Consider the following 25,335-nt stretch of genomic DNA (forward strand, 5'->3'; position numbering starts at 1 on the left):
CAGTTACTAATGTTAGTGTATAATTTTGTTAAATTAAGAGCTGAACAGAAACTAAACACAAAATATCAATTTAAAATTATTCAGATAAAAATAAACTCGGTACTTAAAGTATCAAGTTGATATTAATTAAAATAAATTTTAAATTACATTTGGTAAATGTTTTCAAAAAACTTTCGATCTCTTTCTGACTAGAACAGGACTTTGACATTAATCTTAATGTTTTGAGTGTATCTCTCAAATTTTTTAAAACATTTTTTTTTCCTTGCAGTTTTTTTAAAAATCTCAAAGAATTTTGATCATTTGCGAACAAATTGGTCCGGGGCCTTCAAGATCGGAGAATACGTATATTCAGAAAAAAATAATTTTGGCAACAAGGAAGACTTCTTAAAATTTAAATATTCCTCAAAAAGTAACATACATTTTTTCACAGCAGCATTGAGATAACTTCCTTCTAGGTAAACATGACACATATGTACATGCATTTATAAACCCAAATAAGTAAGGTCAGAAAATACAAACCTAGTAAAGTAAAATATTTGCAGACATTAGTCGAGAAAATAAATTAAATTAAAATATTATCTTATATCTTTGTTCAATTAATTTTTGCTTTTTTAAAATTAATTTCCAATTTTAGAAATTAAATATTATTACTTATTATTTTTACATCACATAGGTGATTGTTAATATAATTTTTTAATTCACATATAAATAAGTTGCTTACGTTGATTTATACAATAAGTATATCATGTATACGATAGTAAAATGTTCTAGAATAAAGAACGTTCAGCTCAAAATAAGAACATTTTTACTTACACGGTTTTTAAAAACGAATGTTCTCAATTCAAGCACAATGTTCTTGGTTTTTTCTCTCTGTGTACAAACTCTGGGTAATTATGTATCTCGTGCGAATCTCCTTATCTGCAAAAGCTGGCGCCAAAGGATTCAAAGTAGCTGCCGGAAAAACCTTCAACCCTGATTGGCGCCCTTGACGACCGCTGGCCACACTGGCCGGCGGGAGTAATCTGCGGGAGCACAGGCTCCAAACCTCGAGCCAAAGTGACTGAGTGATGCCTAAGGAATGCGCTCGCCGAAAAAAAAACAAAAAACGGGAAAACTGCAGTCAATGTCTGGCCCATAAAATGTGCAATTAAACCGCAGTAAATGGTAAAGTTCAAGTGAAATACAGGGGAATTACAAATAAGAAAAATGGCAAGCAAAGCCAACTGAAATCTCCTGGCTTAGGTGTGCGCTAGTGTGTGTGTGTGTGTGTCGGTGCGTAGTGGGTGTGGGTGTGCGCGCACAACAAAATATAAATAAAACTCCAATGTCACCGAGTGGAGTTGATAAAAAAATAGCAGCGCTAAAGGCCTTTTAATTGCCGCTGCAGTCGATAAATCATCAAACGGAACGGGAATATGAAAGTATCTCAGGAATCCAGTGCGTAAAATTAGAATGCAGCAACAACAACAGCGCGCTGGCGGAGGCAGGAAAGATACAAAATAGCCAAGGAGCCAATATATATACGTACTTGTACATATACATCCACGTCGTAAAGTGCGTCCGAAATGGGAGAGTGCTCTCTCTTTCACTCTCTCTCTCTTGGAGCCTTCCACCCCACCGCCCCCTAACCACTCTTCCACTTCCTGCACATATGCTGCGTACAACAACAACACAACGTGCTCCTCCTGGGGATGCTGTGTGCGAGTTTTTTTTCCGAGCGGGAGCGGGAGAATAGCGCCACGCGCTCTCTGACTCCGAATCAAAGAGCGCAACTACACTCAGAGAAATAATCACACTTTTCTTAAAGAAGGCTTACGTAGTTTTTATATTTTGATCAGTATCTCGAACATAAGCTCCAAATTAAAAAACAAAAATTGATTCAAAATTATTAATCTAGTGATACTTAAATTTTAGCTAGCTTTAAAAAGATTTTTAAAGTTGTTTTCAAGAGCTCAATGGCCATACCAAAATTCAAATTGATTCATTAGCGTTCACATTCAGTTTTGAATTTACTTGAAGACTATTTTCTATGACTTGGATTATGGTTTTTTATTATGATTTAAATTATTTACTATAAAAGTTAGAGTTAATGTAACGCTTAGAAGTGCAAGTTTCAATACCAATAGTTTTTTAACATAACCTAATTTTTATTGAACATTTGTGGAAAGATTTTGTATAGATTTTTCTCTGAGTGCAGGGCCCTGTCATCGCAGCCTTTTCTGCCAAGTCCACGAACGCACGTCTCATTTGAACGCCAAACGTCGAGGCAAACGGACGCACGCCGGCTCGTCGCAGTGGTTGTTTATTTTCGAAATTCGAGTGTTCGAGCGCGCGTATTGAAAACCAAGTGCGAGATCGTGTGAACGGCGATACACAGATATCATATGCGGGATTGAGATACCTTACCTAGTGCCATAATAATAATACCAGCAGGATATATCTTTCCGATGCAGTGGTGAAGTGCTCGGTCATAATAATGAGTGTAAGCGGAGACAAATAAACTAAGAGCGATAAGGTTACAGCACACAAACACACTGCGAGGATTCCAGGGGGGCTGGTGACATGTAACTGGATCTGGATACATGTTGGCTCCTGCTCCTAAGACAACAGCCCGCTCCTTTGGTCGCACTGCAGAAACGGCAGAAACGGCAGAAACGGGAGCAACAAAAGCGAGACACCGGGTAAGTAGCGATGCTTAGCTATAATAAGAAACCCCAGTGCTCGGACAGGATGGCATAGGATGGGCTAGGATGGGTTAGGATAAAAACAAGGCACACACACAGGACACACTACTTATGGGCACGCTCAGACAAAAAGGGGCGCACTGCAGTAGTCCGTCGCTTCCTGCGCCGCTAAGTATGCCACTGCAATGCTATTTTAAGGTGCAAAGTGCATTGAGTAGGAGGTGAAGTGCCAACCAGCTATCCAGCTAACCAGCTAACCATAACCCACACACAAACACCGGACTACGGCGACAACACACAAAACGTATTCAAGTGTAACTAAAGACGACCAATTCACAAACAAACAAGCGGCCCAGGAGCACTTGCGGGGGTGGAGGAGTCGTCGGAGGGGGCGGGGGAAACGGAACCGACTGGAGCGGAGCGGACGACCCTCGAACCATGTGACCGCGGGACAGACAGCGGCGGAGGGCGGGGGGTCGACAGGGGCTACAGGGCCGCTCGCTAATGTTTATTATGAAAAGCGTGCCCTTTTGAACGCCATCGTGTATTTTTATTTTTATTTGTATTTTATGATTGCGCTTAGCCATGTGTATTTGCTGTGAGTGCGACTGTGTGTGTTTGTACAGTGGAAAAAAATAACATCATTTTAGTTTCAAATTTTGTTTAATCAAAGGGAGCGGATAGAAGATGGCTTGTATATAGCTGAGTTATTGAAAGACTCGAACCTACTTGGTACAATCGGAGTTTCCATTCTAGCTATGAAACATGCCCAATTAATAATAAACATACGGTTTTTAAGACTCAAGATTTCAATCGAAATGGATTATGATTCATTTAAACGCCATTACCTCTAAATTTAAATAAAGACAAGCCAGAGTCTTTGAAATTGATTTGAAATTAGTTAAAATTTATTAAATGATATCATATCCCATGTCATATACGAACAAATTAAATTGAAGTGTCATTAAAGACCTTAAATATTCTTGAAATATTTTTGAAACATGAGTATTGGATCTTTATATCAATCGGGTGATCTAGGCACTCTGAGAATCTCATACCTTGATCCGGTTTATGACCATGGTAATATTTCATAATATAAGATATAGATAATGTCATAACCCTGTGTCATATGCGACGAAATCCTAATTAAAGACCTAAGAATTTGAATAAGATTTTAATATTTTTTTAATGAGTATTGCTTTTTTTTATCAATCGCATGATCTGGGCACTTAGAACCTTTCAGACCTTCAGCCAGTTTAAGACCATGGGAATATTGAATACCATTGTTGTTTCCCAAACATTCCCAATCGCCCTGGATAATGTATTTTTCTCAGTATGTTTATTTTGGTTTTTCTTGTCACAGAGCGGGACTGGAGGGGTGGACGGGCGGCTTTTAAGAGGCCCTCATGAGAGTGCAGCACTCAATTCATTGATAAAAGATGCAGCTACAATTATAACAACAACTCCGGCCAGCGGGATGCCGCGATCAACATGCCGCAATTACAGTTATAATTTGGGCCTGCAACCGTTATTCAAATGTAAATTCAAATGTGGATTGCAATTACCAACCCTCCGCGACAAAAAACGGTGGGTCGGTGGGTCGGTGAGTGGGTAACAAACAATCGCCAATTGGCATATAATGATCCCCTTTGGACGTCGAAACGTCCTAACTGACTGACTGACGTACCGACTGAGTGACAGACAGACAGACGAAATGGCATGGTATATATGGTTTAGTATGGTAAAAAGGGGTATGGGACTCAGACAACCAGCAGCGACATTCGGAACAATTCTCAGCCTTGACAAATGCACGTAATGATTGGACTCACACTTTGGTTTCTGCTTTTTAACAATTTACGCGCGGCTCTTACTCTTACCTCCTTCACGAGTTCTCACACTCGGCCTAGTCATAATAATTTTAGGGGTTGTGCAACAGCACAGTAATCGAGCCTCATACCCGGTCGTAGATACAGATACAGCTGTTCCCTTCGATGGGCAAACAAGGGCTTGGAGGTAGGTATGTAGGGCTCGGCTTTCGATTTTCGGGACATGGGAACGTTGCATGAACATCTTTGACTCCTGCGGTGATTAATTGTCATTCGTTCTACAACATATGTAGAGGCCTAAAGGTTCCTATGCTAACGCTCCTATGGGGTTCATGGGACCGGGAGGCGACTTAACCCCGGATTAGATGTCGATCGAAGTGAAAGAATAGGCTCTTTTCATTTTCTTTCGGCAACTGGCTTTGTTCCGAAAGTAGATAGCCAAAGGTTGTAAGGGCGCAGCTCAGGCTTACCGTCGTAAATCGTTGGATTGAACCTACCGATCCGATCGATGACGGTGAGAATCAAGAGGAAATTAACATGCCTATAGGTAAAGGTCTGGGGTAGAACTTTCTATAGGCCAGACTCTTATCATTGCATCTTTGGCCTGCGTAGGCAACTGTTCTGTTTCTGTTTCCATTTCTGTTTTTTCTCTGGCTATCATCATCTGGCATCATGTGGTACCAGTTTTGGCAACATAAATTAGGCCATGGGCATCATTTGTTAGAACCGGACACATTAGAACTTTGCTAATACGATACAAATGATAAGGGCCGTCATCAGTTGTTCAGTTTGTGCTACTTATGCGATGGAATCATAAATAATTTGTTTATTGCATGCAGACGGGCACAAGTATGCTGGCTTGCCTCCTCCACCGCTCCATCTATTACACACATGTATCTATGATTGTATCTTGTGCATCTTGTAGTAACATGAGCCGTATCTGGCCCATAACTCATGCTTGAAACTTTTGTTTCTACTTCTAATTCCTCGACAATTACGCTTAATTAATTTAAAGATGTTTGTTTGTTGTCGCTCGGCTAGCATCCCCCGTCGAGTCGAGTTTGTTTCGATCAAGCAACGCTCGTCGCATTCAATTTTGAGCAGTTATGACGGCGGTTCGGCAATGGGGGAGGATTTTATAAATAGATTAATTAAAATCATCTTTAATTGTTTGATTACAAGACAAGCGTGGCCCGAAAAAATGCGAAGCGAACTGAGAGCTCACAATAGCTGCCTCTATAGGGTCTCAAGTTGGCGAGTGTGTGGGCAAAATGCGCAACATGTGAAATACAGATGCCTGGGGCCTCAGAGTAACCAGCACGGTCCCTTGGGCACTAAAGATTTCATTTGTGCTACAGATGTTCCGGCGATTGTACAACATAACTACAAGGAGGAGTAGCGAAACCAAGTCACACGCAATTGAGGCAGCGGCATCTGCCACGGCCACATTCACATCCACATTCACATCCACATCCATGGATCCACATCCACTTCAGGGCAGTCACCAAGCGACTGGCGCAGCGTTTCGAGTGGCATTTGATTTTAGTGCTCGAGAGTGTGTGTGCCAGTACTCCAGAAGTATAAAAATTATTGCTGCCAAGCAACTGAGTCAGTCAGTCATCAATTATTTTATAGAATGCTCACTTGTTTTGTGAGTTCTGGCATTGTTCCCCATCCCCATCCCCATTCCCATTCCCATATCCATCCCCATCTCCATCCCCCGAAATGCCAGCCGAATCTGTGTTCTTGGAGTTCACTTGGAAGTTCTCGTTCGGCACAGGAAGGGCTTCTCCGCCCCTACACTTCGCTGAGACTCCGCAATAGTTGTGAAATTAAATTGAATACGACGCCGATTATCCCACGCAGTCTTCCATTCGCATTTCCCATTCATTCTGGGCTGGCTCCGGCTGCCTAGGAAGCAAGTGCCGTGCTGGCGACACAATCTCATCCTCCTCCGCGGAGGAGGAGAAATCCGAGAGCTTGGGAAATCATCAAAGTTCAGCGGGACTTCGGTGGCGTCTCTCACTCACAATATAGGATGATTACATGCACACGCAACTTGCCGTATCTTGCCATAAATCTCAAAGACTGCACAGAGAAAAAAGGACCTTAAGACAAGGCCTCATAAAATATCACTAATATGTACATCACTTCTGAAATTTTTATTTGAGTATTTGGTATTCCTAATCTTCAAATGGTCACAAGGGGGTCTTATCTTACAGTATCATGTTTCAAGTTTCTTTCTTTGAAAAGCAAATATAAATAAAGCTGATAGCTTCAGAAATTCTAATCAATGTAAAAATAAGTTTTCAAACTGGGTTAGTTCCATCAGCCTTGGTATAAGGTCGCTTAAACCTACTTAACATTTTCTGTCTTAAGTTTTATAGTGGTAAAAGTAAAATAACTTTGATCTATTTTGTAAATTTTGGAACTACGCTTTTATATGCCTTGTTAAAGACCTTTTTTGCAGTGCATGTGCGTGTGTGTCCCACAGTTTGTCATTCAGCCATCCAGTCATTCATTCAGAGGATGAGGAAGTGGAGGGGGTTTTCCCGGATGCTTGCGTGCCAAAATCAATGCAGGTTTTTTATTTGCCAACGACAAGTTTGCATTCAATAAATAAAACCCATTCGATTATAAAGTACACCCGCAGACAATGAAATGTCGCTGATAAGAGCCTCTTACAATCCATTTGGCCTACTTCAGTTCATTAAAAATCTATTAAAAAGTAATGTGCCCTGATCACTGACGCTTTTGCTCCGATAAGGCAGGCAGCCAATCGATCCAATCGGGTGTATTTTATGTGCCAGACTTTGATTAATCTCGCCATCAGTTCGGCAGTTCCCTTGTCATGTAAATATATGTTTAAGCCGGCAATTCAGCATTATTCTTGGGAGAAGCTGCAGTAATAAATACTTACGCTTTGTTTATACGTGCTGAAAATCAGTTCGATTTTCGCTGATGGCGATATCGATTTGCTTTAGCCGAAATGTAATTTAGCTAAGCAGCCCGGCAAACAATGAGGCCCAATCTCGGCCTCGTCAAACAAGAGTCTAGACAAATCGAAAACAAAACGAGCTTCAATATCCCATCTATAATTGAATGCACACACAAAACAAAGCGGATAGAGTCGGAAGACTATTATAATCTGGTCAGTTACATGAGTACCGCCCGCCCACACACCATTTGGAGAATATAGCATATATGGCATATAGCATTTACCCATACCACGCCACACTATCCACACACGAAGGAGAATATTGACAGACACTCAAGTGTCCACAAGCACCCTGTAAATCCAATTGAATTACGCATAAAGGCGCTTAAGCCGAAAGAAACGACGATGACGACCCATCAAATGTATTATTTCCCTTTAACTTCTGATTACCCGATATTTTATTACGATTCGTGGTCACGAATGCCTCTGCCACTGCTACTGGGCAACTTTGATTTGGTGGAGTTGTGAGCTATGGCGCATCATGCTTGATGGACCTCTAATAATAATCACTTATCGCATATCAGCGTTTCCGCAAAATTTACATATCGACTTTTACTTGATGCGCCTTTTAATGGCCCACGCTGGCGGCCATAAAATCCGTTTGAGCGGGGGGCTTTTGAGTTTTAACTTATGCATGATTAATACATAATTACAAAGACAAACGCATAAACTCCAACTCAAAGTGAGGCTCAAAGACGGGGGCCGGACTTATCGCGGTGTTCGTGCAGGCATGCCTCCCTCATTTCTCCACCTCCACAAACTTCACTTAATAACTCTGAAAGACAAAAGGCACTTTTCCCACAGACCGTAGAGGAGACCACGTCCTGAACAGCCTAGGTGAGGTGCTCGAAGAACTGGAGAGCCGGAGAACTCGGGAACTGCAGTGTGGCGGAGCATACTTATACCTGTTATTAATATTTCGATTAGGTACCAACGATTCGTAGAACCTGCGGCATGACTTGCATGGCTAATGGGAAATTTTGTAACTTGTGACCACGCTGCCCTACACTTGGAAATTCGTTGTTGGTCGGGGCGTATTGGTCCCCTGATTGATGGAGACAACTCATCGATTGTGCGGCGAGGACAGGAAGTGTCCCTAAGTGAGGCCGATACATTCTCATTTCTCTATTGATCCTGACGGTAGATTGGAATCTGAGTGAGCTAATGTTGGGCCTACCTAGGGCAGGAAATGATATCTAAACTCAAGTATACAACTCGAGATAGTTTCCTTCTCGAAGTGAGCATATTTTCAAAGTGGAAGGGGTTGTTACGTAAATATTCCTTTTTCTCCTAAGACCTTACCACCCTTAAATAATGGTTGATTCTGGGAAATGTGATGGTAAGCCGACACCTTTTCTTTTATTAAAAGGGGAATCTGCGTCATAAAGAAGCAGGTGCATAGCTGAGTATTCCATTTGGGCCTTTCAATGTAGGACTATATAACTTGGTTACCTACAAATAGTGATAATAAGATATACAAAATGTTAGGTCCGTTTTCTCGTCCTCAGGGTAAATTAAAGCACGAAACGTTCAACATAGGAACGAAAAAAGATGATCTCAGAACTTATTACACTTACACTTCTAAGGTCAGTTTTCAAACCCGCGGATTAGACAAAAAATTTAAAACCTACTCTTAGTTAAACGTCCTAAAGACCTTTAAATAGCACTTTAAGTCAAATACAAATTTATTTTTAAAGACACTTTTGCTTAATGTAATTTTTCTGAAATATACATCTATTAAAATTCACATTTAATAATAAAGAGGTATCTACCCATTTTACAAGAAACCTTGAAAGAAGACATTTAGTCCAGTGTAGTTTATAACAGATTGCAAGTCATTTAAGTGACTTATGTATATGACTTATTTTCTGAATCATTAGAGTGTTGGCAAGTCGTCTCGAATAGTAAAATCCAAGACCATAAGTTTGTTAATGCCAAGCGTGTGCGTCAAAGATATGAACACTTTAGTCAAACCATGGACACTTTCGTGGCTTGACAGACCGCTTTGTAAATAATCGCCTTATTGCCGGTGCGCAAATTGCCCGCTTGGAGAACTAAAGGTAGTGGCTAACTCAACGTTTCTTATCTGACTTTCCAGATCGTATTCACCACGTCAACGCAGCGAGTGTGCAGCTAATGCTAATGCCAGCTCCTTCAGCTAGCTCGCCACATCGCCAGCAGCAGCAACAGCAAACACAGGTGCCCCTGCGGCAGGTGCATCAGTTTGTGCATCACAGGAAGCGCAGGACAAAGAGACACCTCCTCCAAATCCTCCACCTCCGAACGACGAAGCATGGCGGTGATTAATAGAGCCGGAAATGTGATTGCCCTGCTGGCTAACCTCCAGGTAATCCTGCTGTTCTCGCTGCCAGTTTCCGGAGAGTTGCCGCAGCTGGACTACGGCAGTTTGTCCGCCTCCCTGGAGGAGGATGCCATCGACCCCCTGACGGCGATGGCTCCCTTTGCCAACTCCCTGGTCACCGAGGAGACGGCGCCGCATAGGAATAACGTGGAGCTGCTGGGGAATAGTAGTGAGGATGAGAATGCCAAGTCGCCACTTGGATCCTCTGCTGCGGGAGGAGTGGGATCGCCAGGAGGAGTGGCCGGCGGATCGGGAATACTCCTCGAGGAGTTCAACAGCAACGGGAAACTGAGTCCCGGAGAGGCCAGCAATACGCTGCCCATTTTCCTCATCGAACCGGAGAGCGTGTTCGTGGTCAAGAACCGGCCGGCGGTGCTCAAGTGCAAGGCCTCCCACTCGCTGCAGGTGATCTTCAAGTGCAGCGGCAGCTCGCAGCCGCCACCTTCGACGCACGAGACCCATGTGGACCCGCACACGGGGGTCAACATGGAGGAGGTCACCGCCACCATCCATCGCGACCTGGTGGACGAGTTCTTCGGGGACGGACCCTTCAAGTGCGAGTGCCACGCGTGGTCGTCGCGTGGCGTGGTCAAGAGTCAGGCGGCCACCGTCCACATAGCCTGTGAGTACACTGTACAAAATAAGATGACTTTTAGATTTATTTAAGTATCTTTTATTTATGAAATGGTATGATAATACCCAAATGTTTTGCGTAATAACAACAATTTAGATACCAACATATTCGATCTAATGTTATCTTTAATATTTGAAAATGATACAATATATCCATTCATCTATATTACTATATTGAAATAGAAAATTTGTCCATTAACTTTACTTTCATAATTAATTTTATATAAAATCTGCTTTAGTTTTCGATTGCGTTTCCGGTAACACAAAATTAACCTTAAATTAATGATATTAATGCATTTAAGATATAATACAAAATAGATTAAAAATGTTTTTTGATATTCAATTCATATAAGCCGAGGTCTTAAAGTGTAGTTCCTGTAGTTAACATTGCACCGTTGTCAGGGGTGGCTTCCTGTCAACAGCTGACCCTCGCTTAGCTCACTCTACCCCTATCCGTATCTGAATCTATATCTATATCGGTATCCGGCATCTGTCTTTTTAACCACCGCAGATATTCGCAAGTCCTTCAACCAGTCGCCCACCTCGCTGCGCCTGGAGCTGGGCAGTCGGGCGGAACTGCGCTGCGAGCCACCCGGCGGTTTCCCCGAGCCCAAGCTCACCTGGCACAAGAACAACGCGGTCATCACCGCGGACAACGAACCGGGGATCAGCGTTTCGGCCGGCACGCTCACCTTCCGCCAGGTGGCGCTGCAGCACATGGCCAACTACAGCTGCAGTGCGGAGAATATTGCCGGCAGGCGCGTCTCCGATTCCGCCGTGCTCATCGTTTATGGTCAGTATTTCAGGGACTCCAGGGCAGGGGACTGCATTTAAGAGTTCATGTTTTTACTCGGTACTCGTTGGAACAAAAATACCCATGAAAAACCAGGATAAAATGGGGTTTCATTACTTATACCAAATAACGCCAAACCGATTTGGATATACTCGTTTATGTAATTTTAATAAATAAATATGAAAAGATTTAAGGATTGCCGCTCATACATATGTGAGTTTATCTGTTGATAATATTACTTAAATTTATAGGATAATTAAGTTCGGACTTTAAAAGCTTTTACAAAAACCCTTAAAGAACTGAAAATGTAAAGCACCTTAAATTGAGTACGGGGTTATCTCATAGTGGTTTTGATTGTTTTTAGTTTATAGATCTATGATATACCAAATTTTATTGATATCTAAAGGTGGTTAAAGAGGCTATCAAAACCCCTTCTGAAAACCTTTTAAAGTAGGCAATAGCTGCCCGCTTACAAGGCCGATAATCGCTTAGCATGTTAAATTGAGTACCGGGTAATCTCACTGTCGCTGTGCTGGTCGATAACTCTCTTAATTGTTTTATTTTCCGACTCTGATTCCATCCCACAGTCAACGGTGGCTGGAGCACCTGGAGTCCGTGGCGCGAGTGCAAGTGTGCGGGCAAACCCAGTCAGGGAAGGAAGCGCTCGCGCACCTGCAACAATCCAATGCCGTTGAATGGGGGCGCCCAGTGCCCGGGCCCCCAGATCCAGAAGTCCGCCGACTGCGCCGCATGTCCAGGTACGTTCCTGCGGTCATCCGCAAAATTGTGGGCGCATCGAATTGCGGCCAGCACGCCCGTTATGCGGGTTTGGGATTGGGGGAAAACTGCGGGAAGCTTAAAGGCAGCCGTAGAACAGCAGCGAAATTGTCAATTTAAATGGTATTTTGCGGCCGGGATTCCAACTTGGGCGCCACCTGCACATTCCCCCCATTGCCCACAGCCCCGGTATTCTTTGGTCGCCCCGCTGACTCTGTCGATACATCTCCTGGAGCGTCGAGAACAACGCGTATTTTTCACACCAGGGAGGATGTCGGATTGGGGGAGGTGCAGAGTGGCAAGGACAGTGGTCCAAAATACAAAGCACTGCACAACGCAAAAGTTCAGGGGGCGTTTCACAAAAATAAAAAAAAAGGGAAAACGACAGATAAGCTTTAGGGTCCATGCGAACTAGGCATACTCTAAGGATTTCAGTGATTATCATAATCCAATTGGGATGGGATTTACATAAGTAATTAGAGTGCTATTGTGATTGATTTGCGATGCAGAAGATTAGTGTGGAATACTTCAATGTTTTATTCAATAGAATCCAATTTAGCTGGGGATTTTACAAGTGATCAAAATTGTGCTTAAGAATTTTTAATGAGTAAAGATTGGAAAAAAAGTAATATCGATCGAAATTAATGTGATTTGGATTTACATGACAAAATATTTCGAAAACATGCGCTGATCCACAGAGGTATATGGGCGATACATCCCCCCACTCGGGTTAAAAAGTATAGATACTTTTTATATGTAATATGAATTTTTTCCAAATTTTTTTTTATTTCGATGGAACAAATTTTTTTTTTATAACCCAACCAAAATCTTGAACTGCCACTGATTCAAAGATACTAATTACTTTCAAGTATTACTTATAGTACTGGCATAACTACTCACTATTTTCCAAACAACTCTGATACCATAAATTAGTTAGCTATAAGGATTATTTCAAAGATTACCTTAGAACCTATCCATCATATTCATTTTGACAGAGTCCCTTTGAGTAACAATAACTTAACATGAATTAGTACTAAATATAGACCAACCCCTCGGCATAGTCACCATGCCCAGTGCGAACAATGGTATAATACATTTTTGAGTGAGTGCTGAGTATTTCATTTTAAACACGCATTCGGTGCCTCAGATTGGACCGACGACAGATATCTCCACATGCGAGCGTATATAGCGCATATAGATGGATAGATTGGGCCGCCGACTTTGGCAGTGGGGAACGCCTGCCGTCGGCGTGCCACCGACTAAATGGTGACAAAGGAATGAACCCGGGGTACGGGGATGGGACCAGGGTCTTGGGACTTCGAACTGAGGATGAAATCTGGAATGGAATGGTTGGGATGGGATGGCAAGGGAAGGCATTGGGGTGAGGTGCTCGGTGGTAGATCGTAGATGGGGCGCTCTTTTTGACAGACGCACGGGCGGCATGTGTTTGAGACTCTTCACTTTTATTCATGTAAATTTATTGTATTGCATTGTATTGTATTGTAGTGCCTGCCCAGATACTCACTCACCCACACGGAGATTTCGTAGGATACTTGGCCAGGCGCACAGCGGGCACAGCAATGAGCAATTGTTGACAGACAAGCGGGGCAAATGGGAATGGGGATGGGAGTGGGTAGTGGGTTGTGGGTAGAATATATATATATATATATATACTTGCTCCAGAAGAGGGGATGCCATTGTGGACTCGGGTATTTCTTTTCTATGAAAAGTGTGTCATAAAATTAATTTTAAATTTCGCTTGGCTTTCGTTTTTTTCCGGACTCCCTCCATCCGACGACTTTTCATCCCCATGGAACCGTGTCAACCTTATGGTCCTGCCGCCACGCCCACCAACGCCTGTGATTACGCTGTCGTCCTGTCGTCCTGACGCCCCGTCGTCCCGTCGTCCCGTCGCCACTGCCGCCTGCCAACAACAGAGGACACTCAAATCGTGAGCCCTGATGGATTTGACATTTCGTCGAGTAAGCGCTGTAAGTTGAACCGAAAGCCCGACAATGTGCATTTCCCTCAAAGGCCTCCCATCCCAGGAGGTATTCCCAGGATCCAAAAGGGGTCCAATGGATTCAATACGACATTGTGTTCGAGCAGTTAAACTTGAATGTTTAACGAGCCGACGACAGTTAAATTTTTTAGTTGGGGGCTACCCCCGTTATCCACTGGGGCCTTAACAATCCAATAAACAATCGTGTTAAACCGAACCGGAGGCATCAGCATCCAACCAACCGTGGCGTCATTCCTTTCGGGTATTCCCCTGAAAAACAAAAAAACTACTACCCTATACATACTTTAACTGACTTTAACTGAAGTGACTTAGTTTTTCGGCCGGGGTCGCAAGTGACGTCATTGCGGCAGATAGCAACTTAAAAATCACTTACCACGACTTACGCTCTCTGATTCATGCAACAGTCTGTGTCTGGTTGGGGTTCGAAAAGGATACGTCCGGGGATGGGTATTGACAGGGGTGGAGTGGGAGTGGGGGTCAGGATGCGCGGGGGAAACTAAATGCCTGGCAATGTGATGATGGCTGGCGACAAGTCCGGAATTCTGTGCGCCCTTTTTGGGGGTGGTTTTATGTTTCCAAAACAGGAAGTGCCAAATGCCGATGTATTTATACCAGTATGTGTGCACACTGGGGGAAAAACATCTATAATTGGGAATAAGAACTTATAGGTCTTTAGAGCTAGTCTATATACTCTAGCAGAGACATCCTTCTTTAGAAAAGTTCTTTATATTTAAAGAAATACCCAAAAATATTGGAACAAAAACATAACCAATTCTGAATTTAAGAATTGGGCTATAGAACTTTTTTTTAATTTGGAATATGAAAATATTATTAAATCTATTTAAAGTATAAAGGTCTTTTTTATTATATATTAAGTTCTGAAAAATGCTCACGTTTTTTTCCTATATTCCTATTTGTACATGACTTTCATAAGTTAAATAGTTTACCTTTGTTTTTCTCCCAGTGTACAACTGTCGAACATATATTTCAGCTGCCATTGGCATGCATCACACCATGAACGTTTTTGGCTTTTTGTTTAGCTTTCGGACTTTCCGTTCTCTGCCCCCTAAGAGAAAGCAGGGAAATTGAAATAGCAAAGAAATGCGAAAATAGAAAAGCATTAAAATGACAATCACTTTTACTCAAAAGGCGTCGCCAATGGAGTTCTTAGGGTAATGGGGGTAAAACAGAAAAAAATTGGAACCCAGGGAAGGAGGAAGACCCACTAATTTTATGGTGGGAACAAACTTTCGATTTCTCCCCATGGACCATCTATTAGAGCGTAATTGTGAGGCAGCAGCAGCAGTAGAAGCCGAAAGAGGGGCATGCCACGTCCCTGGTTTGTGGACCATCCCCAAATGATATATGACCCGGGGAGTGCCGCTGTCGGGAATGTGTGCTAAATCATGTTAATATGACTTTTGATTTCTAAACTGCCTGTGCTTTCCATTTGTGCCTCCATTTACAGTGGCCCGCTGGTCGGCGTGGAGTGACTGGAGCATCTGCTCCGCGGAGTGCATTCAAGTGCGTCGCCGGAAGTGCCTGACTCAGGGCCAGACCCAGACTCAGCTTTCCGAGGCGGAGGAAGCCGGTGATCTGCTCCTGGGCGCCGGAGTGGGCATGGCCGCCCTCATCGCCGCCGGAGGAGGAGGAGGAGTAGGAGGAGCAGCAGCAGGAGGAGGAAGCCCCAGCGAGGCAACTGGCTCCGGTTCTGACAATATCCCAGGATATGGCAAATCACTGTGCGCCGGAAAAGACATACAAACGGCCGAATGCCGCGGCGAACAGTGCCAGATTGGCAAGGATGGTGAGTCTCTCTTTCTCTCTTTATGACAAGGATGAATGCCAGGCTGGAGCAACAAAGTAGACAGTTAGACAACAATAACAGTAGAGCCGGGTTGCAGGATGCAGGATTCAGAATGCCCAGAATCCCCAGAATCCTTCCCATCGCACAAAAGCCGAGCACTCAACGCTGATTGTCACAATGGGAAATTAACCAAGTGCATTTGTTTGTGCACGACCACGGGCTTATTTATATATAGAAGTATAGAAAGTATAGATATAGGATGGCCAGGACAGTTCACCCCCAAAAGCTCCCCCAGCCCTCCGAACCCGCAACTCTCAACTTCCGACTTCCAATCCCCGAACCCAATCGAAGAAGGGTCGCAAATCAATCGCAGCAGCACTTGGAATTGAGATTTAAGTGGGGGTCCTGGACTGCTGAGGGTTTATGTGCTTTGCCAGATAATTAGGCGTGCGGCAAAGACAGCGCCCAGCCCCATTTGCCACCCCAATTGCGGGCTTTTCCCGTGTGTCATTGTTGCTGTTTGCGATTCGATTTTCATCAGTTTGGAGTAGTGGGGGGGTAAAGTGTGCGATTGACCCAACTCAAACATAGTTTTGTGCGGTCCATGGGGATCAATTAGATGGCTGTCACAGTGTGTAATTGAAAGGATCAGGGTACAAGGAGTTTTGCTGGGGCCTGGGATTTTCTTTTGGCAGGTTTGTCTTTTATTTGATTGCCTGTTGAAAAGTCGGTACTGTGCTGTGCTGTGCAGCTTATTTTCGATTTTATTACGATTCGGTAAAGCTCAACCAATCCGGCAAAATCCCTGGGGCCACCGATACCTGCGGCTTCATCATGGCCCATTGTCAGCAGCTCGCCTCGTACTCAACCATCTGATATTAAAAGCGTATTTGTCAGGCCAAGGAGACGAATCCCCTTTTGATGTCCCGTGCAGGAGGCAAAAATATAAAAAAAAATGAAATACAACAAAAAAAAGAATCTAAAAACCAGCATGCAAAATGCACAAAAGCAAAGGGAAAACGAAAGCCCCGAAGATCCTTGGAGTATCCAACCATCCATCCCAGTTGGGGATGCTGGATGGCTCAGGCTAGGGACTTCAACTTCTACTTCTACTGCCGTTTCCGATGCTGCCGCTGATTTACAGCGAATATAATTGCTCATTTCATACATTGTATAATGCGTCCGCCCGCCCACTTCTATATAGCCCAGCCCTATAGAGCCAGTGGAAGTGCAAGTACCGACTGTACGGCATGGCATAATAATCATAATATATACAGAGTAATTCCTTGCGCTGCAGCGATTCCTTTTTGGCCAACCAGTCACCGCCAGCGCCAGCAACAATGACGACAACAATCACAGCAACGGAAACAGGCAGCGCAACAATGGGCGTCCAATGGGTGGGAGGATTGGATGGGTATGGAGATGGGCATGGAGATGGGACAGGGCCTGGAGATGGGGACTGGATATGCTGGGATGACTGCTGGCGACGGGGGGCCGCCGGCGAATAATAATGCGAAATAGACGGAGCTGGACTGGGGATGAGCATACAAACATAAAACATTAAATACAGACACACACTGCTCTGCTCCGCCAGATACGGATACGCATGGCTGCTCGGGATTGATGACAATGGGTGAGAGGATGCCTGTTTGGTTATGGAAAAGTTCAGTTCAGTTCGGATAGGATTCGGTTTCGGTTTCGGGTTGACTCAACGTCCATGAATGTGTGGATTTCGCTTGGCGCTGGCATCCTGAAAAGCATGAGGGTGGCGGATTTACGCAGAAATCTCTTGGTATCTTCTTTTTTTTTTAATGCCCAAGCACACAAAGATTGGCAATTGGCAGGGGTTGGGGTGGGCAGCATCTTGGTTCGCAGCCTGGCATTGCAGGCAGGCCGGCTTTATTGCCATTCAGTCCTCTAGAAGGTGAACGGATTTTGAAGGACCACTTTTGAGGATGAGCTCGGAAATACTCAGTAGTTGAGCCCAGATCATTGGAGGAATAGAAAAATATCCAATTGCAAGTGACAAAACAAAGCAAAGGCTCGGAAAGAGGTTTTAAATAGTATTATTTAAAAAAATATATATATTTTTAATTTTTTTTGACATTTTTACCGAAAGCCTGAAGAATATATTGAAGACTCTTAGGATATTTAATGTTTTTCAAATCATAAGTTAAGGTCAAGATAAAGGAAATGCTCGGAAAGAGGTTTTAAATATCATTATATTTATAAAAATATATTTTTAATTTTATTATAGAAGAGAAGAATAGAATAGCATATTAAAGAACCTAAAGATGTTTTCATATCATAAGTTAAGGCCCGAATATTTTTACCATATCATTATTTTTATAAAAAAATTATTTTTTTTTTTTAAGTAGTGCAGAAACATAGAGTAATATTATTTAATTAATGTATTAAAGAACCTAGGGGTATTTTATAATGTTTTAAAACTACAAATCAAGTTATTTCAATAATAAGCAGACGAACTAGGTACCAGAACTCCCTCAATTAAGAAGATTACAGGGTATAATCAGCCGATTCAGCAGTTTAATGTGAATGCGCAACGTTTCGCCATTGCAGATTTCGATTGGACCCTCTATCTGGGACTGGCGTTCATAACCGCGGTGTGTTTCGCCTTTGGGACGGCGCTCATCTGCTGCGCCCGCCGTGGCATCCGCACCAATCCCCATTACAACATGGCCCGATCAGGTGAGTTGAAAGGATACCGAGTTGCGTTCGCCGCCAGCAATTGACCGTGTGTATTTCGACTCCGTTTGCAGTAATGGACGCGGATTATATGCCCGGCGTTGTGGAAAAGAAGGAGATGCGCATGCACATAGAGGCCAACAACATGGGATACGATTACGTCAATCCCGGACATCGTTATTTGCCCGGCGAGCACATCATGGGCTTGGGAATCGGATGTGGAGGCGGTGTCACCGAGCACCACTACGATGTGCCCAATCTGTCCGCCAAGTAAGTATACAAATAAGCCATAAATGTTATTAGTTTGCCCTTTTATATGTCCGTTTTATCCTTTGGGTACTCTTGAGTCTTCATTTGGACACAATATGGTATAAATACTCTCGCCATAAAATCATACACCATTTTAATATCAGGGGATTATAGTCGATTTCTTTAGAGTTTCTTTCAGTCAACAAATTTTAGTTGGCGGGAAATTAAATGTTATATTAAAATGCTAAACTTTTCTGACTTTAAAATTATTATCTAGTTACAAATATAAACTATGGAAATAAAAACTGTGAGCCTCTTACAGTTTTTTATGTCCGTTCTGAATTCTTAAGTTCTAATACTTGTTCATGACAGGCGCTTCATTTTGTATATGACTCATGAGCCATTAAAATTCTCCTAAATGCGGGTATAGTTATGCGGTTTAAAATATTCTTGGCACGAAGATTTTGTGCTCACACCATAAACTTCTCTTGCTGTGTTTTAACAATGTGAAGACATAAAGTTTTTATTCTTTCCTGAACATTAAGTACTTATGTGAAGCCCTAAGACCAATAAAGAATGTCTTTAATAATAAGAGATTGCTTTTTCTTTTAGCTACACCAATCCCATAGACCATCTGAGTGTGGATTATCTTTCTGAGACCGGGGAATCCTCCACCGCTGATACCTGTAAGTAAATCTGATAAAACTATTAATTGAATTAAACATACTTGTTATTTAACAGCCAACTCCACCTTCGATATGAACGGCAAGCTGTCCATACTGAACGCCTCGAAAAGCAGCAGCTACGAGCTCCTGGGAAGCGCTGGAGGACAGCTGCGACTCTACGGCGGGGAACTGCTGCTCTTCGTGCCGGAACACGCCATCGGGAAGCACCTGAAGAAGCACGTATCCCTGCTCCTGCTGAGCGACGAGTGCAGTCGCGTGTCCTGCGCCACCGAGAGCTCCATCCTGTGCAGCAGTGTGGTGCATAGTGCCCCGCGAAACTACAGCTTCGTGAAGCCGGTCATCCTGAAGATTCCCCACTGCCTGGTGGCTCCGGAGCAGTGGCATGTTCACATCTACCATGCGGACAGCGAGCACGACGAGCTGAGCGTCAACTGGCGGCGGGCGGTGTCCGTCGGCGAGGAGACCATCAACACACCCATGTTCGTGCAGCTGGAGGCGACGCATGTGTTCATCATGACGGAGCAGCTGGGTCACTTCACCGTGGTGGCGGAGCCGAGGGTCCAGCAGCCCTCGATCAAGATGAAGCTGCTGGCCTTCAGTCAGCACACCCCACCCAGCAGCGCCAACTGCAGCCTGCGGATCTACGTGGTAAAGGACTTCCCCAACAGCCGGGATATCTGCGCCAATGTGGAGGCTAAGCTGGGTGGCAGCTTCCTCGGCGAGAGCCAGGTCTTTGCATTCTCGCTGAACAGCCGGAATCTCAGCATCCGGGTGAGAAGCGCAGATGTGGAGGCGGCAGCTCCCTACGAACATGCCATACCCTACCAGCACATCCTCAGCAACAACTCCATCCTGCACTGCGAGTTCAGTTTGAGGAGGCAGGATCAGAACACCCTGTGCGTGGACTTCGGCCAGGGGAGCGAGGATGACTACTACACCTTCAACATTCCAGCCCACTCCATGAGCGGATCGGCGGAGGAGCTGGCCTCCACCACGAACACCACCATCTCCATTGACCGCCAGGGCAACTATGTGAACGAGAGCTGTGTAATGGACTTTGTCCAGCTGCCGCATGCCACGAAGCGCCTGATCTGCGCTGCCTTGGATCCTCCGCGTTCCGACGAGCGGGACTGGCGATTGCTGGCCAAGAAGCTGAATACGGACCGGTATATCGCCTACTTTGCCACCAAGGCCTCGCCCACCGAGCAGATCCTGAACCTGTGGGAGTGTCGGGCGAACAGCAACCCCGGTAATAGTTCCAATTCGGTTTCGCACACGATAATGGCGCTCCTGCTGACGCTCAAGGAGATGGGACGTCAGGATGTGCTGGACATCATAGTTGAAACAATTGGTCCGCTGTGGATCTAAGGAGGCCAGGGATAACCGATCCTTTTCGGCAGCTTTATCCAAAAGGAATTTGGCGGAAGGAAATCCTGTTTATTAGTATTTCTGAAACTAAAAGGAAAAGCTTTAGAACTTCCATTTCCGCCAAATTCAATGAGATTAGAAAACGAACAAAATCTAACAAACTAAGCGTTGATTTTCTCTGTTGAGTTTTTAAAAGTTTTTCCCAGTTTCACCTATCTTCACCCCGTTTCCAGTGACAAATCACTATTTGTTTCCAAAGATAACTTATCCGACAAACATTTAACACCTAAGAACTGAACCACCTGCAAAGTTTGTTAAAGTGAGATGGGAAAATCAGCGTGAGGCCCATGGTCCCTTGTTGTTGAAAACAAAAATGTTCATGAGTTGCCTTTTATTTACAAAATGTATGAACGACGCGAACGAATTACGAAACGAAATCTGGAAAATTGGAATCGAAATGACAGAAATATTGAATCAAAGTGTAGCTGTAGTCATAGTCCCTAAGTTACTGTAGTGTTGTGTTCTAAGGTAACTTGCTCAACGAACTCTGTTCCCTATGGGTGCCATGCATTTTATACACTAAACAGGAAGAATGTAGCGTTTAATTATACTTGTGGCTTAGCAAACTTATAGTTTTAAACACTAAACTCTAGTATTACGATTGAGAAACTGTTTGTGTACGATACGACAGCTGTAAGATACGAGTGCATCTGGGGCAGCAGGCCAAAGTATATGTATAGAGTAAGTTATGGCCAACTACGAAAGACAACCGACAAACATTTGAGTTCGAATGCGGGAGTTGTAAACTGTTTGCCAAATCGTTGATTTTCTCAGCCGACTCTAGTTACGAATAGTCACTACAGAAGAGCAGCATTTAGTAATCAAAACTAAGCCATAGCACACATATACCCGAAAGTATGTAGCCTCTCAAATGATATATATATTAAAAAGCGTACCCGTATATGTATATTTAGTGTACGATATAGTATTAGTTATAAAACAAAACAACAAAACGAGTAGCTTGTTAGACATACTCAAGTGATAACCTTTGTATTTGTCTCTAGTTGTAAGTCTGATCCTGTCGTTTAATCGTTAATCAAGTAAGCATTTACAGAACAATGACGTATACTTAGTGGCTCAAAAGAAAAGTTAAATAAAATTAAAACTGCAACAATAATTGACCATGCTATTTCTTAAATCTATTCTGTCCCTGTTTGATCCGGATCAGCTTCCTCCTCATCTTCCTCATTGCCCGAAAGCATTGTGACGTTTATGAGATGACGCATGGTGGGACGTCCATGAGGACAGTTCTGCAAATCAGATCCGATAAGCCAATCTTGTTTGGCAAATTTTATTTCTACACCTTACCCAAGGCTGTTCGATTTCCCCCATTTGCGTGATAAGTCTCCTCATCGTAGTGTTCCTGTTCAGAGCTGTGCCAATCATCACGGATTTCCGGCAAGCTCGAGAGGCGAACATAGCTCGCACCCTGGATGGACGACAAATGGTGCCCTCGGGCGCATCTTGCAGCATAAAGATGAGTTCATCTATGTCCTCCTTGCCGAATTCCCACCGTTTACTATGCGGCTTGCCCAGCAGACGCACCTTCTTTGTGGCTGGAGCTTAATAGGAAAGGGTTTATCAGTTAAGAAACTAAATCTCAATCCAAATCATACCCTCGTGATCTATCTCGAACTTAAACCCGTTCTTCTCAAAGACAGGTAGGTGGTCTATAAGCACCATCTCGTTCACCGCCGTCAGTTCTAGATTCTGGGGCACTGTCAAGCGCTGATACTCCAACTGAGTGGTGCGCTGCAGTGTCTCAAAGTTGTACTTCTCATCGGTGGCATGCTGATCCACGATGAAAAGATCATCCTCTAGTTTGACAATTATAAAGCCAAGATTAAACTGTCCTATGATTTCCATGCGGGAAAAGTCCTCTTTCCCGATTTCCCGCTGCAATTCCGCCTCAGCGTTGTTGTTTTGGTTAGGATTAATTTCGCTCTTAAAGCGCAGACGCTGCAGTTTGGCCCTGGCCCTGCGATCCCTCTGTTGCTGCTCATGGGCCTTTAAAGAAGACGCGATCTCCTCCAGCGTTGTACTTAACTCTCCGCTTGAGAAATTGGCAGGCGGTCCCTCCTCCACCTCTTCATCAAACTCTATGCGTGCGGGCAGCTCAATGTGGTCATCATCGTCGCTGGCCATATCTGTTTCTTCGGTCAACTGAGAAGAACTAGGAGGATCTGGTGCGATATCTGTTGGAGACTCCTTTTTGGGCAGTGCCTTCGTGTCAATCTTTAACTCAACGATACTGAGTCGACTTTTAACCGGCGTCAGGACCTTGCAATCAATGCGAGGAACTCTAGCTGGTTGCATCAAAAGATCATAGGCTGTAAAGGATATTACACGAATTACTATATGATATTTCACCCGATAATTCTTTCTTACCTTCGGATTCCTTAGCCAGCTCTTTTAAGTTAAGGAAACTATTATCCAGGTTGCCCTTCTCCTTGTTTTCCTTTGTCTTTTCATTGTCACTCGCTCCCTCAGACTCCGATTCGCATTTCGAGTTCTGCTCCTTAGGCGAATCTTGGCTAAGAAAAGTATGAATCTTTTGCATTTTAAGGGATCGCGTGGCCAACTCCTCGGTTTCACTGCATCGGCGCTTCACAGGAACAGATGGCGCTGTGCCTTTTGTGTCGCCAGTTCGTCGCCACTGGGTGAGCACATCCATGAACCTCTGCGATGAACTAATGGGAACATCGTCATCGGGCGTTTCTTCACTGATTTCTTTCTTAATAGTTTCTTCGGGATATTCAGTTACTTCCATCTTAATTTTAGGCTCCAGCATGCTCAGAATAGTAGTGTTTTGCATTTGAAATGTAGCTGGTGTTTGGCCAAAGGTGTCCAGCAGGGATTTCTTCAGAGCCAGCAGGAGAATCCGTTCGTTGTTGATCAACAACTGTCGCTTGTCGGGCGTGAGATTTACATCCACGTCGGAGCGCGCCGTGACAATATTGAGGTATATGAAGGGCTGTTGTTGGCCATTATAGCGATGGTACACCTCGTTCATCACTTTGGCTATCTGCAATATTTACAATTTGATTTAAATAGTCTTTTAAGGAGGGATATTCCCTTACATTCTTGGGATCACAGGGCCTTGAGTTGACGAAAAAGAACTGCCGATCTCTGCTAGAACGCCCAGCGCCATGTCGGCAGCTGGAAATGAAGCCCTCCAATAGGAAGTCCGCTTGGTTCAGACGCTCCACATCCTCGGCACTGATTTGCGGACAAGTTGTATCGGCTGCATCCACAGAAGACTCGAGATCTGCCCGCAGTCCCGCCTCGCTCAGTTGTCCCTGCCCGAAAGGCGACTTCAGGGGCACCAGATCCGCCGCCTGGCGAGCTCCAAAAATGGCTGATATATTGGCCATAACCTCCTGGTTGCCGTGCGTTTGCAGCACCACAGTTTTGGCGCCCTTGGGCGTCTGGTTGCTGCAAAGGATGCGCACACCCTTGGTGACCAGGCAATAGGCCTGCAATATCTGGCACATCTTGGTAAACTCCTTCTTGATGTTGCGGGTGAAGTCACGGCGACGAACTGGCAAGGTAGAAAATAGATTGGACAGGGTGACGGTAGTGCCAACGCCACGGGCACAAGGAGAACGCTTCTTGATCCGGCCCTCGTGGTCTAGTTCCACCTTGATGCCTGGAAATTGGGGGTGGTTTTAGTGGGGTGAAGGATTGGCAATGTCTTTACGCAAAACTCACCCACCTCGGTGGACTTGTGCCGCGTTTGAATCACCATATCCGACAAGGCACAAAGTGAACTCAGGGCCTCTCCGCGAAATCCAAAGGTTTCCACGCCCAGCAGGTCCACGAACTCCCGGATCTTCGATGTGTGGTACTTGGCCGCTGCAGAAGTTGAGATTAGCTTACTGTACTTAAGTGATAGATGTTTATTCCTGTACTCACTCATGCCCTCTAGATTCGCTTCCTCCACGCCACTGCCATTGTCGCTGACTTCCACGCCCTGCAGGCCCTGATCCTTCAGCTTGATCTCCACCAGTGTGGCACCTGCGTCTATGGAGTTCTCCACTAGCTCCTTGACGGCCACTGCCAAGCTGAGAACCACCTGATGTGGTCAAAATCCAAAGTTTAAAGGACATAAACAAACTACAAATTCTATGGTTTACCTGTCCCGAGCAGATTTTGTGCACTGTGTCCTTGCCGATGGCCTGGATGTGACCCGAAATCGCGGTGGTGGGTGGTGGCACCTCCGCCTCGTCTTCCTTGTCCGCATTCGGTTCGCTTTCTATCATTATTCTTGCTTAATAAATAAACTTAACTATTGTTTTTTTATTATTTTGGCGGGCCAGATGTTTTTGCAGTGTGACCAGATTGTACTTTTATGGAATACAAT

At 44.2% G+C, this 25,335-nt stretch overlaps 2 protein-coding genes across 3 annotated transcripts; one reads left to right on the top strand and one right to left on the bottom strand.

Annotated features, from left to right (window-relative positions):
* The first annotated feature begins 1,032 nt into the window (after positions 1-1,032).
* unc-5 lies at positions 1,033-22,089 on the top strand. 2 transcript variants are annotated; one of them, XM_017085510.4, is made up of 11 exons: positions 1,033-1,164; positions 2,454-2,681; positions 9,607-10,492; positions 11,015-11,296; positions 11,884-12,054; positions 14,011-14,064; positions 15,565-15,903; positions 18,484-18,612; positions 18,684-18,879; positions 19,471-19,544; positions 19,600-22,089. In XM_017085510.4, the coding sequence occupies exons 3-11, from the start codon at positions 9,802-9,804 to the stop codon at positions 20,910-20,912; spliced, it is 3,249 nt and encodes a 1,082-aa protein (XP_016940999.3). In that variant the 5' UTR covers positions 1,033-1,164; positions 2,454-2,681; positions 9,607-9,801; the 3' UTR covers positions 20,913-22,089. The 2 variants fall into 2 exon arrangements, with proteins under 2 accessions (XP_016940999.3, XP_070851379.1); XM_070995278.1 differs by lacking the exon at positions 1,033-1,164 and having other exon boundaries at positions 2,230-2,681.
* On the bottom strand, positions 21,930-25,306 carry Pms2 (mismatch repair endonuclease PMS2). The gene is made up of 8 exons (XM_017085512.4): positions 25,109-25,306; positions 24,888-25,047; positions 24,684-24,827; positions 24,053-24,621; positions 23,361-23,997; positions 22,589-23,302; positions 22,281-22,534; positions 21,930-22,222 (listed from the first exon to the last, which is right to left on the bottom strand). Exons 1-8 carry the CDS (start codon positions 25,232-25,234, stop codon positions 22,112-22,114), a joined length of 2,715 nt encoding a protein of 904 aa, XP_016941001.3. The 5' UTR covers positions 25,235-25,306; the 3' UTR covers positions 21,930-22,111.
* Positions 25,307-25,335: the final 29 nt, after the last annotated feature.

Source organism: Drosophila suzukii, chromosome 2R (assembly GCF_043229965.1).
Source record: "Drosophila suzukii chromosome 2R, CBGP_Dsuzu_IsoJpt1.0, whole genome shotgun sequence".
NCBI classification, from domain to species: domain Eukaryota; kingdom Metazoa; phylum Arthropoda; class Insecta; order Diptera; family Drosophilidae; genus Drosophila; species Drosophila suzukii.

Coding starts and splice junctions, on each gene's coding strand:
- unc-5 (XM_017085510.4), top strand. CDS start 9,802: ATGGCGGTGATTAATAGAGCCGGAAATGTGATTGCCCTGCTGGCTAAC. Junction 11,297..11,883: donor CGCCGTGCTCATCGTTTATG/GTCAGTATTTCA, acceptor TCCATCCCACAG/TCAACGGTGGCTGGAGCACC. Junction 14,065..15,564: donor CATTTCGTCGAGTAAGCGCT/GTAAGTTGAACC, acceptor CTCCATTTACAG/TGGCCCGCTGGTCGGCGTGG.
- Pms2 (XM_017085512.4), bottom strand. CDS start 25,234: ATGATAGAAAGCGAACCGAATGCGGACAAGGAAGACGAGGCGGAGGTG. Junction 24,622..24,683: donor GCACAAGTCCACCGAGGTGG/GTGAGTTTTGCG, acceptor CCCAATTTCCAG/GCATCAAGGTGGAACTAGAC. Junction 22,535..22,588: donor GTTCGAGATAGATCACGAGG/GTATGATTTGGA, acceptor TTTCCTATTAAG/CTCCAGCCACAAAGAAGGTG.